This window comes from Magnolia sinica, chromosome 2 (genome assembly GCF_029962835.1).
Source record: "Magnolia sinica isolate HGM2019 chromosome 2, MsV1, whole genome shotgun sequence".
NCBI classification, from domain to species: domain Eukaryota; kingdom Viridiplantae; phylum Streptophyta; class Magnoliopsida; order Magnoliales; family Magnoliaceae; genus Magnolia; species Magnolia sinica.
The window spans coordinates 119,365,304-119,379,404 of record NC_080574.1 but is presented as its reverse complement, the minus strand read 5'-3'; the positions used below and the strand labels follow the sequence as shown (position 1 = coordinate 119,379,404).

Sequence of the window (14,101 nt, the reverse complement as noted above, 5' to 3'; positions counted from 1 at the left end):
CCTCCTTGGCTCTGGTCGGCCAGGGGAGGGCTTCAAAACCCCCAAGTCTCATGTCGATCGGATGCGCGATCTGTGCGTGGTGCTCCGCCGAAGTTTCAGCCCTCCTGCAGGGCCAGAATCTGGAATTATACTGTAAAAAGAAAATTTGTTGCAATAAAGGACAAATTTGAAGCGCGGATGGTGGTAGGAGATGAGAAATAGAGATGGTAGAGGATGGGGGCGAATCGGGATAGATGTGGGTTCGCACCACGGTAGTTAGCCCTTCGATGAAGGGAAGGCTTTGCACCCAATTGGATTTCCACAACTCAAGAAATCAAATGAGTAGAAAAAAGCAGAATTTTTTAATTAAACTTCAATGAGGAAAAAAAAAAACCTACAAGGGATGCCTATTTATAGGAAAACCCTATACCCCATAATTCGCGCTATGTGCGCAACCTATTATTTAGCGATGAAGCAAACAAAAATAAAAACTAATCAAAGAAATCTAAACCGTACATGATACTCTAAATAACATTAATAAGCAAAACCTAAAATATAAGATTAATCAGACTAGTGGGCCACGATCATGAGATCCCATGATGAGCTTTACTTGACTATCAGGCCCACTCCAACGAACCAAAACTCTGTCTTCTAGCTAGGAGGCCCTCCGTAGACGTCGTCATCAATCCAGATCGACAGTGGGGCCCTCATTGCGTACGTGCGTAGGGGGGCGGCGTGCGTGTGCGTGTACGCGTGATGTCCTCATCACATCTCCCTCTGGGATAGGATCTATTTATAAGGAGTTAGGATTTCAAAGATAACAACAGTTATGGTACTCTACCACCCTACAAGTTTCCATATGCCCTGCTATCAGTGTAGTCAAAATCCTCCAATTTACGATATATAATTTGAGTCAAATCTTATGCAAAATGATTTGAATCCCACCTTGAATCCCTTTTATATGAATCCTATGATTCACAATTCAAATTATACTTGTTCTCTTCTATTTTAGGCTTCACTTGGCTTTCATTTTATGTTTTCCTAGTGGGGGCTTTAAGAATCATTTAGAAAAGGTAAATTATTTTATTTGTTATGTATAAGAGATTAAATGCCATCTCTTTAATGTTAAATCATGGAGCTTTTTCTATGATTTCTTACTTCTTAACTGACCGAAACACCAAATTGATGTCTGACTTATCTGAAATGTTTTTTTATGGATGGTTATGATCATGTTGACTTAATGTATTGTGGAATGATGTTTAAAAATCAAATTATCTTTTTTCATCGGTCTATAGTATCAAATGCCACTTTTCCAACATGATTCTAAATTCATGAAAGATAATAAGAACATAAATTATTAAAGGATCCTAGTGTGTTTTTGAAGGGAAGTTTCTTGAAAGACAAAAATAATGGAAAAATAAGAATCCTTTAACATTTCATGACATGGTATTGCTTGGTGCATATTGATGGCAAAAGGATGATTGATGGGTTTTTTTTTCTGATTTATTTATATTTTTCATATTCTTTCAATTTTCTAAGAAAATTATTTAAAAAAAAAAAAAATCTAATTATTTTCGATATGATTTGCGATTCAATCCCTATTACAATTTACGATACAATAATGATTTTGATTACATTGCCTACCCATGAGAATCCTGTGATTTTGCCTTATCCCATGTACCCATTTCTAATCAAATCCCTCCACCGCCATGGCCATCCACCATAGACCAATGCCCATGGAGATCAAGTAGTGGACTCCCAAATCTAAACCATCAGATCATCATCAAGTGCAATCAAAACCATTTTAATGGTTAAAAACATTTGTTGAACCTTTTAAAACCTTTTAAATGTTGACCAAAAACCATGAACATTAGATCCCCAAGATCCAAGCTATAAGTGAGTTCTTAGGAAACCAAAGGATCCCTTGTTGACCCATATGAATCTCAATGGACCTTGATGGATGGGCCAAGCTACAACCACTTTTATTAGCCACATGATAACCTCGTAAAGTAAGCGAAAGCATTTGTAATCGAGACCTTGAGTTCACCATGTCCTCAGGTCTAAGGATTAATCAAATCTAGTACATCCTCAAGTAAATTATAGTCCAAGCATAATGGGCCTCTCAGTCTAGGGACTTTACCTCGATCCACCAATGCAAGTGACTAACAAGTCCAAACTAGGAGCCTATTTTCATGGCAAACTCACACTCCTATGTGGGGTAGGGCAAAGGCACACCGACTCCTAATTGTGCCCAATGGTAGAGAGCTTCCATACAGACTCACCATTGGCCCCTCACACGGGATGACCACATATAACGTAATAATGTAATAATCATACGTTTGTCCTACAACCTGCTAGGTGGTCATGGTACAACAAGGTATTGAGAAACACAACCCACAACTCTCCCCTAGTCAATGACTGATGTGTCCAATCTCAAGTACCCAAGGACAACCAAGAGAATCCCTCTCCTTTAACCCATGTCATGTACATATATGATACTCCCAAGTCCCACACGTTTAACTATGCCATAACCACATATCCATCTAGGACCCATGGTCAACATGATTTATGATCAAAATCATATATATCACTGGAAACCATCCATGCCATCAATGGATAAGATTCACATTGGTTTTCCAGGGCACAACTCTAACACCCACTCCCTCGCTTTTCTCGAACCATATTACATTGAAATCACCTTCAACGCAACATAGAAGATCCCATTTTCATACTATGAAGTCCAGTTTGTGCCAAAACTCGTGCTTCTCCAAATCTTCCTCATTTATACACCGATGTCAACGTTGTGCCAAGCTCAAGTTACTGAAAGCATCTTTAGTTATATCAGTTGTGATACACTTGTCGGCACGTCCCCATCAGAACATGACATAAGTTCCATTAGAAGAGAACAAAAATCTCTTCAGAGAAGAAGGCCAAAGCTCAAATGAGGCCCTGGCCATGCATGTTTGTTCTGCTCATCAAACAGGTACATCCAGTTTTATCTTTATTGCTTCCTCTCATCCACCTACTAACCACATGACAGGTAAAACCTCCATTTTCCTTACCGAATTCCTCTAAACTTGGTTACGCCATGCTTGCACATGGATCTCCAATCAAGTAATGATGCATATCGCCTCTAATCCAGGCTGTCATGAGACAAAGCACATAGAAGTAGACTGTCATTTTGTTAACAGAAAGTGGCCGATAATGAAATTTTAGCACCATGTGTCAAATCATCAAACTAGTTAGCCAATATGCTTACAAAAGTTGTTTGTCCTCACAGACTACAGTTCATCATCAACAAGCAAGCCTCTCACTACCTCATCCTGCTTCTTTTCTTTTTAGCTTGCATTACAGTTGACCTTTGACAATTGTGACATCTTGCAAAAACTTACTTGGAGACCATAGAGGCTCAGACAATCCACCCCAACATAAGCTTGTTCAAGTGATACATTCAAAAACAAATGAGCTGTGAGCATAATTTTTAATGGCTAATTAGGTAGTGATGTTCTACATTAAGTTTGGAGGAAAACAAGAAAAAAAAATCCCTCAGTAGAAATTGTTAATGACAACTTATGTGGATTTTAAATAGCTGCAAAAAGTTAGAACATTTTAAAACAAACATATACAATGGAAGGCCAAAAAATTTTAAGTAAGACTGTCACTGCGTACCAGACTCTCTACCCCACTGCCAAGACCTTCTGCAAGCCCTGAGAGCAAATCCAAAGAGCAAACAATAAATTCTTTATCATATTGAACCCCCGCTCTAACAGGATCAACCTGCAAAGCAAGAACTAATTGTCAAGGTGGATACAAAATTGGGAAAAAAATCAAGATACCAACTGAAATGTTTGGAAGAGGACAAAACTTTTTAATTAAGCAGAATACAAAGGTGCATCTAGGAAGGCTTTGAGCCTTTAACCTTCAGGAACTTTTTCTTGTTGTTCTAAATATATATTTCTCTCTCAATAAACTGCTTGTCAAAAACATTTAGGACAAGTCACAACTCACAACTCATGTAAATTGATTTGAAGAAATATGTCATGGCTGTGTATCTATTATGGAATAGGTAGTGGTACGAAAATCTAAAGATATAGTTTGGACAGAATCAATATATGCTTTATGAGGAAAATGTGCATACGAGTGCAGAGACTTCTATTCATTTCTAGGCATAGCTTTTTGTACAAAAACTCTACAAAATCAAGTACACGAACCACAAATTAGAATTTCTTTTACACTGAGATATTTCTTTGTTTATGTGTGCTTCTCATTCTGCTCTATTTGCTTCTTTATAACAAAATTCATCATCATTCAAAAAACAATACACTGAGATATTTGCAGTAATCAACTACAGGGGAATGCATATCCAGATCACTTAACTGAAAAGCTTGGAACCAAGCAAGAACAAGAATGGAAGCAGTGTAAGGAATACGAGCAGAAGTGCAAAGATGCTAGAAGCACATGAGAGCATGAGAATACGTGGGTGTGTGTATAGTAAAGATATTTGTTAATGTAGGATATCCCAAAATAAAAGATAAAAAACAATGGCGAAGCAGGAAACATGGACCACAAATAGGTGGGAGAAGGCTATGACAATGCCACAGAATTCATCTCATAACAATTTCATAAATACACATGCACAAAAACACGTCTATTCAAGAGTTTGACCAAGCCCACATACATGTACAAGGGATCCCATGTGAATGCCACCCCAAGTGCCATAGTGGCACGTGTTCAAGAAACAAGACATCCATCGGATGGGTCCAAACATGCTTATGCTCTTGACTAAAAATTGGGCATGTACACTAATCAATTGAGCTAAATTTTACAAAACCAATAGATGGATAAAAATAAAAATAAAAATAAAAATAAAATAGCCAAGATTTTCCAAGCCATCCGTTTTGTTTCCTTTCGTTTCTAGCACAGTGGCCTGTTCAATGAGTGGACTGCCTGGATTTATTTCGACAAGAGCATCTAAGTGTTGGGACCCACCCAATGTCATGGCTTAGATCTCAAAGATGTCAGCAACATGGGCACATGGGTGGCACATAGATGGCCGTCTTATACACGTGAGTTGGCTCAGCAAACCTCTATATTTCAACTTTGTTATGCTTTTAGGGCCTGTTTGCATCAAGGTATCCCGTATCGGTATCGGTTGGCGTAACAGTGCCCTCCGATACCGATACGGATACGGGGGTGTAACGGTGATATGGGGGCGTAACGGCCTGTAACGGTGCAATTTTTTTTTTTTGACCAAAAAAATATGAAAAAATATGGATTAAATCCGGAATATTCTAAGCATTCCAAATATGCATTCATTTATAAATTGGAACATGTTTATGGTGGTGTAACAGTCCACTCTTTGGTGAGGAGTTGTATCAGACTGTCTGATGAATTTATGAACCAGATAACCTAGATTTGACAACAAAATTTATATATTTAATTTTCTAAATATCTAATTTATATACTTAACAATTTGATATTGTTTCTCCCAATAGTTCTTTAAAAAAATGAAATTAAATTCAGGTAGATGGAGTTGCCAATTTGGGCCTGACTTAGAGGACCAATCCATGCCCCAAATCAGCCACAAATTCATGCAATTTATTGGCATCATCCCACTTATGAATTGGTGGACATTTATTGGATAGTGAATCATTAAAAAAAAAAAAATCAAAAGGCCCTAGTTTAAAAAATAAGCGTCCACAAATTAACAATTAAAACTATTCAAACAACGTGATTTTGGCATTGGGAGTTAGCAACTACAATCCATAATTAAATTGGTAAATTTTAAGTTAATACATGTCTCGTGTACAATTTTTTAAGGGCCCGAATTAGGCGGGACTCGGATTGTGAAGTGTAGCACACGAGTGTCAAAGTTTTTTGGGCCCCACCGTGATGAATGTGTTATATCCACACGGTCCACCCATTTTGCCAAATAATTTTAGGGCATGAGCCCAAAAATGAGGCAGATCCAAAGGTCAGGTGGACCGCACCATAAGAAACAACAATAATTAAACGTCCACCATTAAAAATTTATTAGGGGCTACAAAAGTTTTAGATCAAGCTGACATGTGTTTTCCCTTCATCCACGTTAGTGTGACCCAATTAACTGGTTAGATGGAAAATAAACATTACTGTGGACCCTAAGAAAATTTTAATGGTGAGCATTCTATAACCACTGTTTCCTATGGTGTGGTCCACCTGAGATTTGGATCTTACTAATTTTTTGGATCATGACCTAAAATGATGTGGCAAAATGGATGGACGGCATGGATAAAATACATACATCATGGTGGGGCCCACGCGGCACGTGGACCTTTTATTAAAAAGAAAACTTGGTGGCTCACGTAGCCTCTTTGGAATGGAAGCTGATTGCATACCAAGTAAACTCTATAGGGTCCACGTGATTTAGATATTTTATCCACTTCTACCATCCATTTTACCAGATAATTTTAGTGCTTGAGCCCAAAAATGAAGCATAACCAAATCTCAAATGGGCCACACCACGGGAAATAGTGTGAATTGAATTTCTACCGTTGAAAATTTATTGAGGACCACTGAAGTTTTGGGTAAAGCTTATGTGTGTGTTTGCCCTTCATCCATGTTTTTGTGATCTTATGAACAACTTGGATGACAAATAAATATCACTGTGGGGCCTAGCAAGGTTTCAACGGTGGAAATCATTATTCCCACGGTTTCCTGTGGTATCGTCCACGTGAGCTCTGTATACGTTTTAATTTTGGTATCAACCCCTTAAAAGAGCTGGAAAAACGGATGGACGGTGTGGATAAACCACATACATTCACGATGGGCCCAACAGAGTTTACTCGGTACGATAAAAGAGTGTTGCGTAACTCTTATGCAGTCCGATTTCCTTTTGAATGAAAAGAGAGCGAGAGAGGGCTCTTCAACTTTGCTGCGATTTCAAATGGAGAGAGACGCGAGGGCTCTTCGACTTCGCTGCGATTTCAAATGGAGAGAGATGCAAGAGATCTGTGCACGAAACCCTAGCAGGGAGAGATGCGCATAGCTCTATGCTCGAAACCCTAGTAGAGAGAGAGATGGTTCTCCGATTTTGAAACCCTAACAGAGACAAAGTCATAGAGATGTTGGTCGGCTGATGGAGATGAGAAGAAGAAGAAGAGGAAAAGAAGTGAGAGAGAAACAGCCACGCAATCCATTCCTTTTTCCAATACCGAAATGAAAAAGAAGAGAGGGAAACCGAAAAGAAAAAGAGGGAAAGAAGAGAGAGAGAGAGAGAGAGAGAGAGAGAGAAGAAGAAGAAGAAGAGGAAGAAGGAAAAAAAAAATGTACGTTTTTTTTTAAATTCTTTTTTCTTTTTTTTCCTTTTTTTCCTATTTTCTTTAGGCCTGTAACAGTTGTTACGGTATTGTAACGGCTGCTACGGGCACAAAAAAGAGGGGGTGGCCGTTACGACCTCGTAACGCGTAACGGTATCAACCGTTACCGTTACGTATCATCTGTTACGGCCGAAACATAACCGATTTGGAATACCTTGGTTTCCATAAAAAAGCCCATTCGGGATTCAAAAGCCAACGGTTATCTGTTGATGTGGAGACCAGCATTCCACATCAAACTTTTCATTCTCATTTTGCAGGAAGGAGACCAGCAAATAAAATCCATTTCGTTTTTGAGCTGCATGAGACATAAATGCTTCATATTCGAGGGTTCGCGCTCCTACAAAATAATGAGAAAGAATATAACAGAATTCAAGGCCCATGTAGTCAGAAATACAACTTATATCCTCTTTAGAAAAACAACTGACGAGGATAATATACAATAGAAAAGAAAGAAAATATGAGATAAGATAAGAAAGAAAAGATAACAAGGGAATTTATAGTTCCAGTGCTTTGTGAGAGAACATAGGGTTTTTAACCATGTAGGTCCTCTTAGACCCAATGCTCAGATCCCTTGCCCGCTTTGACAAACCACAATGCACATATCACAAAGATTTACACTACCAATGGATAATGCATTCTGGAAGATAGAATGGGAGTGCATATGAATACTCACATTGCATATGTAAAGATGATTTTGGATCTACACATATATATAAACTCAACCCAAAACAACGATTCCTATACTAAAATTAGTTCCCAGGTATCGCTACTTTGTTGGACTTCAAACTCAACTAGAAAACAAGGACTATTATAAATGTAATGAACATGGAAGTCCTATATACTTGGGAGTTGGGACTACCAACATCCCTTAAATTGAACTTTCCAAAATTAACATCTGTTTTATTGCCTTTGTCAAAGTAGATGAGTACAATATTTTGTACGTACATGCGGAGCATGGAATAAGCATAGTGCGCATATTATTGTGTGGTACTACAGAATACCATATTTTGAGTAGATTAGGGAGAATATTAGAGAATGTAATGTATCGTGCGATCTTATCCTAAGATTAACTTTTGTACCCCATGAAAGTGGATAAAGTTATTTGGCTGGAGGGCTTGAATGAAGTTTTCTCCCCAAATTCATTCTCCACATGTCCTCTTTTTCTCATTCTCTCCTTTCTAATGGTATCAGAGCAAAAGTTCTAATCTTCTCTCCTCTTCTTTCATCCTACCATCTTTTCCTATCATTGTTCTTCTTCTTTTATCTATGTTGAGGTTCCATCATCCCTTCCAACTTTTCCACCTACACATGATGGTGAAAGAAGAGTGATTTATCTCCCATCACCTTCACGAAGGGTAAGCCTCTCCTCATTTGGGGATATATGTGAGTCAGTACAGCCATTAATCCCTTCCACAAGAGTTCCAGTCCACCAGATTTGTCTGTCTTCAGATTTGTGCAACTCTTGCTCCCCGAGATCTCGCATCTCAACAGATCTTGTTTTCGATGATCCCAGCAGCATCAGGATTCATTCCCAACTGCATCAGGCCTGTTAGAACACATCTCCAACCTCTAGGATAGGTAGGACCCACATTTGATGCCACTAGGATCATCAGAACCCATTTCCGGCAACTAATCTCCCTTCCAGTGTCATCAGCAGCACCTGATCACATTTCTGGAAACACAAGCACAATCAGAGGCCATCTCTGGTGTCTCCAGCAGCGCCAAACGTCATTTCAAGCCACATCAGGTGCGTTAAATCTCACCTAGGCACCACTAGTAGCACAAGATTGACCCCATGACACCACTAGGAGCACCAGAGTACATTTCGGACATAGTCAGCAAAGTCAGATTTCATCTCTGGCACCTTCACAGCATCTAATTCACTTTTCAGCAGTGCCCTCACCTCCAAGATTGTCATTTGAAGCCCCTAGCTTTATTAGAGACTACAGACATTCCACAACATCCACAAACATACAATCCCAAAATTTTAGACAGTCCCCGACACCGACCCAATATTATATACCTATAAACAAAACATTCCTCTCCACCAATATTCTAGTTATCGCCGATATTATCGATAATAGTGGCATCGCCAAGCTGGCAATACAAATACCCACTATAAATGCCGATTTTTCCAGGTATTGATGAAATATCAGTGATAGGTCGCTAATGTATTGATACCACGTCAAAAAAAAAAAAAACAAGTTTCTCTTTATAAAATCTCACTTATACTGATATTATTATCAAAATAGATCACAAAGGGGGAAAATGTGCATAACTACAACATAAATAAAAAAATTCAGAAAAAATAGATATTCCTTTTGTTATTGTTGGGGGGGCATTTCGACCTCTTCAATTAGGAGAATGGATTTCAACCTCTTCAATTTTTATAAATCAAATCTCTCATCTAAGGGAAAATTCAAGAAGGGGGAAACATGCATAAATACTGCGAAAATCAGAAAAAGTGGGATTTTTTTAAATTCTGGTTGGAGAGTGGACTTCGACCACTCTTCAATTTTGGAAAAAAACAAATTTATTTAAAGTTTCAAAAATGAAAAAAAAATGTTTTATTTTACAAAATAATGCTACTGTTTTCATGAAAAACTTACAATTTTTTTCTATTTATGGATGGATATTGATGAGTGATGGTTTGCATTTTTTTAATAAAAAATATTTTCATAGTTTTAAAGATTATGAAAAATATAAAAAATATATGTTTACTTTTTAAAAATAATTACGATATTTCTATTTCATAATTATGCATGCATATATGGTTGGATGAATGATATATGTGTGGATGTGTGCATTGATGGATGGATGAATGGATGTTTTATTCATGTATGGAAGCATCATGCATGAATGGATTGATATGTGTTTATGAACGCATGTGTGAATGGATGGATGGTTGGATGAATGATGGATAATGCATCTATATATGTATGTATGTATGGATAGTTTTTTGTTACTACTACACTGGTTTTTTACATTAGCACATGGTTTAGGCCCCTATTAAATGGAAACTTATTATGTATGGTTCTTTTTGCAATTTTTTTATTTGTAAATATGTAAACGTGTGTCTTTTAGCATCTCCTAGAGTTCAACTGATAATTATACCTTTTTCTCTATGTTTTCATCTATCAGCAATACATTTTTGGGTGTCAATGATATTATCAGAGATATCGATACATGTTTCTGTATAGCCAGTCAACATACATCTAACGAGTGATATCGATACATGTTTCCATATCGTCGGTCAACATACATGTAATGGTACTGATACTAAGAACACTGCTCTCTATTAGACATGATGTCCAAATTTGCTTATAGCCTTCCACCGATTGGACCCAACCTCTATCAGGGTTGCTTTTCCTCTCAAGCAATAATTCAAATATTAACCCTTCATAGCATCCAATTTTATATTATACACATCTGTCTGTACATACTGATACAATTAACATCATAGTACATCCATACAAGAATACTTATGCCCTGAACTATAAGTATTGAGTTAAACAAGATTACAGCCAAACATCTTTGTTAAGCATACAATCTAGTGATACTCTTATTATAGCATCATCTGAAGCTTCACCGCTAATGGTGTTCAGATAGAGAAGATAACTAAACACTTTTTATGGCTACAAAAGTGAAGGTGGGTGATATTCACATTGCATGTAGATGCATTATAAAAGCAATTAACAGCGAGGACACCATTCCAAAGAGAAAATTAACAGCAAGGACCAAACAGCGGCTTTCTTATACAAATGAAATAAACTTAGATTGAACTAAACCAAATCACACAATGAACCTACAACCTTTCTTTAACATTAGCTCAATTTAGAATATTACACTGGATTATACAATGCATCGAATGCTTTCTTACAAATGATTATTTAATTCTAAATACTTAAAACATGGTCCAGCATATTTAAGAAAATGGTAAAAGAAGTCAATTGATTTTTTTATGTACCATAATACCATGAAGAATTGGACTTTACATATGATAATTTCATTGAAGTGCTAATGGAGAAAGGAACTCAATGCAAAGAAGACTTGAATTACAGAAAGAAAAAAAAAATGAGAGATTGCTATTCATTAGCCTATGAATGAAATAACTAGTGAGTGATGCTTATAAGATGATTTCTAGAAACCTTTGCCAATTGCTGGGTTTGGATGATGTTGATGCACCTCTGGAATACAGGTTCTGCAAACTGAGAAAATCCTGGACCTAATGCCTGCAACACATAAAAGCAATTTGTGGTTGATCTTCTTGTTGTTTGCTGAAACTTCAAAAACATACAACATCCAATATTAGGGAGACAAATAGAGGAAGTGTCGACGACTTAATGATTTTATTGAAAAAAAAAAACCAACTAGGAAACCTAAATACAAAATTCATCATTTAACATCAATGCAGTCAAGATTTTACAGTAGAATTATCTAACAAATGCGGAACAAAGTTTTAGCATCAATTTTCTCAGTATTTGATGGATTTTATCAACAAACAGATCGTGAATGCTTGTGCGTCCACTGAAAAGGTCCATAACACAACAATCTTACATTTTCAGTGAACCCAAAAATCACATCTACACCAAAATAATCTACAGCTAAAACAAAATTTAAGCAAAAATATAGAGTTAACCAAGAATTTTCAACTTTATGGTTAACCATAACCAATCTCCATTTTCACATTACTTCTCAAAACCAAAATCTCCATTTCACATTAGGAAATAATTTTGACAAAATACTCAGTAGCTTTACTCCAATTTCAAATGGACAAGTATCCAAATTTTAAAAATAAAAAATAAAAAACAGTTCGTATGGAACTTTCTAAAATTTATTCAATGTGAAATTCTTTGGGAATGAAATACTTGTTAGCCTTTCAGCTAGGAGAAGGAGAGTCAGATAACATCGAGCAATGATAAAGATTACTTCCAATCAGAATTCCATTTTCTAAAGATAACATCAAGCAATGATAAAGATTACTTCCAATCAGAAATCCATTTTCTAAAATTATAGATGAAACTAATTTACAACATAAGAGACTTAAGGAGCATTACAAAATTAATTCATACATTTGTTGGCATGAATCAATTCAATAACAATATACATAGGAACTTTCTGCTAACTAATCATGAGGTGAACAAGGAAGCTTACTGCTAAACTACTCATGAGGTGAAGGAGGAAGCTTACAGATTATGCAACAACATTGTTGACAAACAATACCTGTGCTATAGATGTAAAACACTCTAGTAACGGAAATAGATCCTTATCAGAATTTGAAAGTTGTTGCCACTTGGAGATTAGTGGAGGCATCAAAATGTCAAGATATTTGGGCTGTAAATCATTGAAATATGAGAATCAGCATTAGAGTTGTTGCATAATATGAAAACTAGATGCAATATGATTCCGGTGTAAGGCCCACCTTTCCACATCATGAAAAGAAAATAGCTCCATAGCTATTAAAGCAAGAGAAAACATTACCTGATTGAGCTCTCTCCCAACTGCATCTGCCAGAGTACCAATAGCGTCATACACAATTCGGAGGTTACGCTTCTGAAGATAATTAAACATCGCAAGGGAAAGAATGCAGAAAAGCATGTTAGCATACAATAACATAAGACAATGCCTTAAACATGTAGTACTTGACACAGTAAATTAAAACTTCAATGGTCATGTTCACATTGATGACGGAATATTAAATTCGATGCATGAAAGATCTATCAGAAACCTGATATTTTCCAAAAGCACACAAAAGGTGCTGCAGAATAATTTCTAAGCGTGGTGCCAACTCCTCTGCTGCCTCCTGCCATTGAAACAAGTCAAAGTTGAGTTGTACACGAAATCAAAACTGAAAGGTACCATTACACCATTTTATAAAACAAAACCTCTTCGAGTGTCGCAAAGGCTGAACAAGCGGCTTCTTGCACCCGCTTGTTAGTGTCTAATACTCTTCTTAGGAGACCCATAAGAACTTTATCGAATTGTTCATGACCTTTTGGATGGCCAATGCCCTAAATCAGAAAGGAAAGGTGTAAGATAGATTTAAAATAAGAGAAATATGAGAAACTAGGGCATTTTAATGATTTAACAAAGGATAAATGAGATAAACAGGACAACTTTGAATAAAAGTCAAAAGATACAAACATGTTTACGTTCCAGAGGAACATGATTTCACATATATTGGCAGCCATGCTTTAAATATCCAAAACAACTGCAACATATTTGCATCTAAACAAGAGATATGTGCAATTATGTATACCAGAGATGCAGATGAGAATCGCTGACCAACTTCAAACAGAAGTGTTCCCACTCTCAGTTGTCCCATGTCCCTAAAGCAAGCACAGTTGAAGATGGAAATGGCAATGATAATGAATTGTTCTCTGAGACAGCCTTGACAAGCTCCAGAATGTTGCTGGCCAAATATTATTCATACTATGGATGCTATTAAAATGTAGTCACAGACTACAGTTGCCTAAGAAACTACTTCCACTGCTGTATTGTTTTCTAGAACTAGTAGGAATTCCAGGAGATTTTAGAAGCAGGTTCCCATTCTAAAAAAAAAAAGTTCTGAGGCACATAGAAACCAATTTCTTGGGTAACTAAACAAGTGTCAAGGAACGCAGACCCGTTTTTGAAAGACGGACAGAGTTTCCCACACTAAAGAAACAGAAATCTTGTTCAGTTTTTTTTCACATAGTTTATGATGTTGCATGACCTACATCTATTACGCATTTTAAAGTAATGTTTCATCTATAATATGAGAC

General features: G+C 36.8%; 1 protein-coding gene and 1 long non-coding RNA gene across 3 annotated transcripts in view; both read right to left on the bottom strand.

Moving 5' to 3' along the window:
* LOC131237475 (transportin-1) overlaps nt 1-14,101 on the bottom strand; it is an 85,241-nt gene that overhangs the window by 16,374 nt on the left and 54,766 nt on the right. Inside the window, exons 15-20 of one of the 2 annotated variants that reach the window (XM_058235265.1) lie at nt 13,223-13,348; nt 13,066-13,140; nt 12,819-12,890; nt 12,561-12,671; nt 11,486-11,620; nt 3,649-3,756 (exon numbers count right to left, since the gene is read on the bottom strand). In XM_058235265.1, coding sequence (XP_058091248.1) covers nt 3,649-3,756; nt 11,486-11,620; nt 12,561-12,671; nt 12,819-12,890; nt 13,066-13,140; nt 13,223-13,348 — 627 coding nt within the window. The remainder of the gene's footprint in view (nt 1-3,648; nt 3,757-11,485; nt 11,621-12,560; nt 12,672-12,818; nt 12,891-13,065; nt 13,141-13,222; nt 13,349-14,101) is intronic. The other variant, XM_058235266.1, reaches the window with a different exon arrangement.
* Nucleotides 1,540-3,641, bottom strand: LOC131237476 (uncharacterized). The gene is made up of 2 exons (XR_009167259.1): nt 3,239-3,641; nt 1,540-3,122 (listed from the first exon to the last, which is right to left on the bottom strand). It is a non-coding gene; the product is annotated as an uncharacterized LOC131237476 (long non-coding RNA).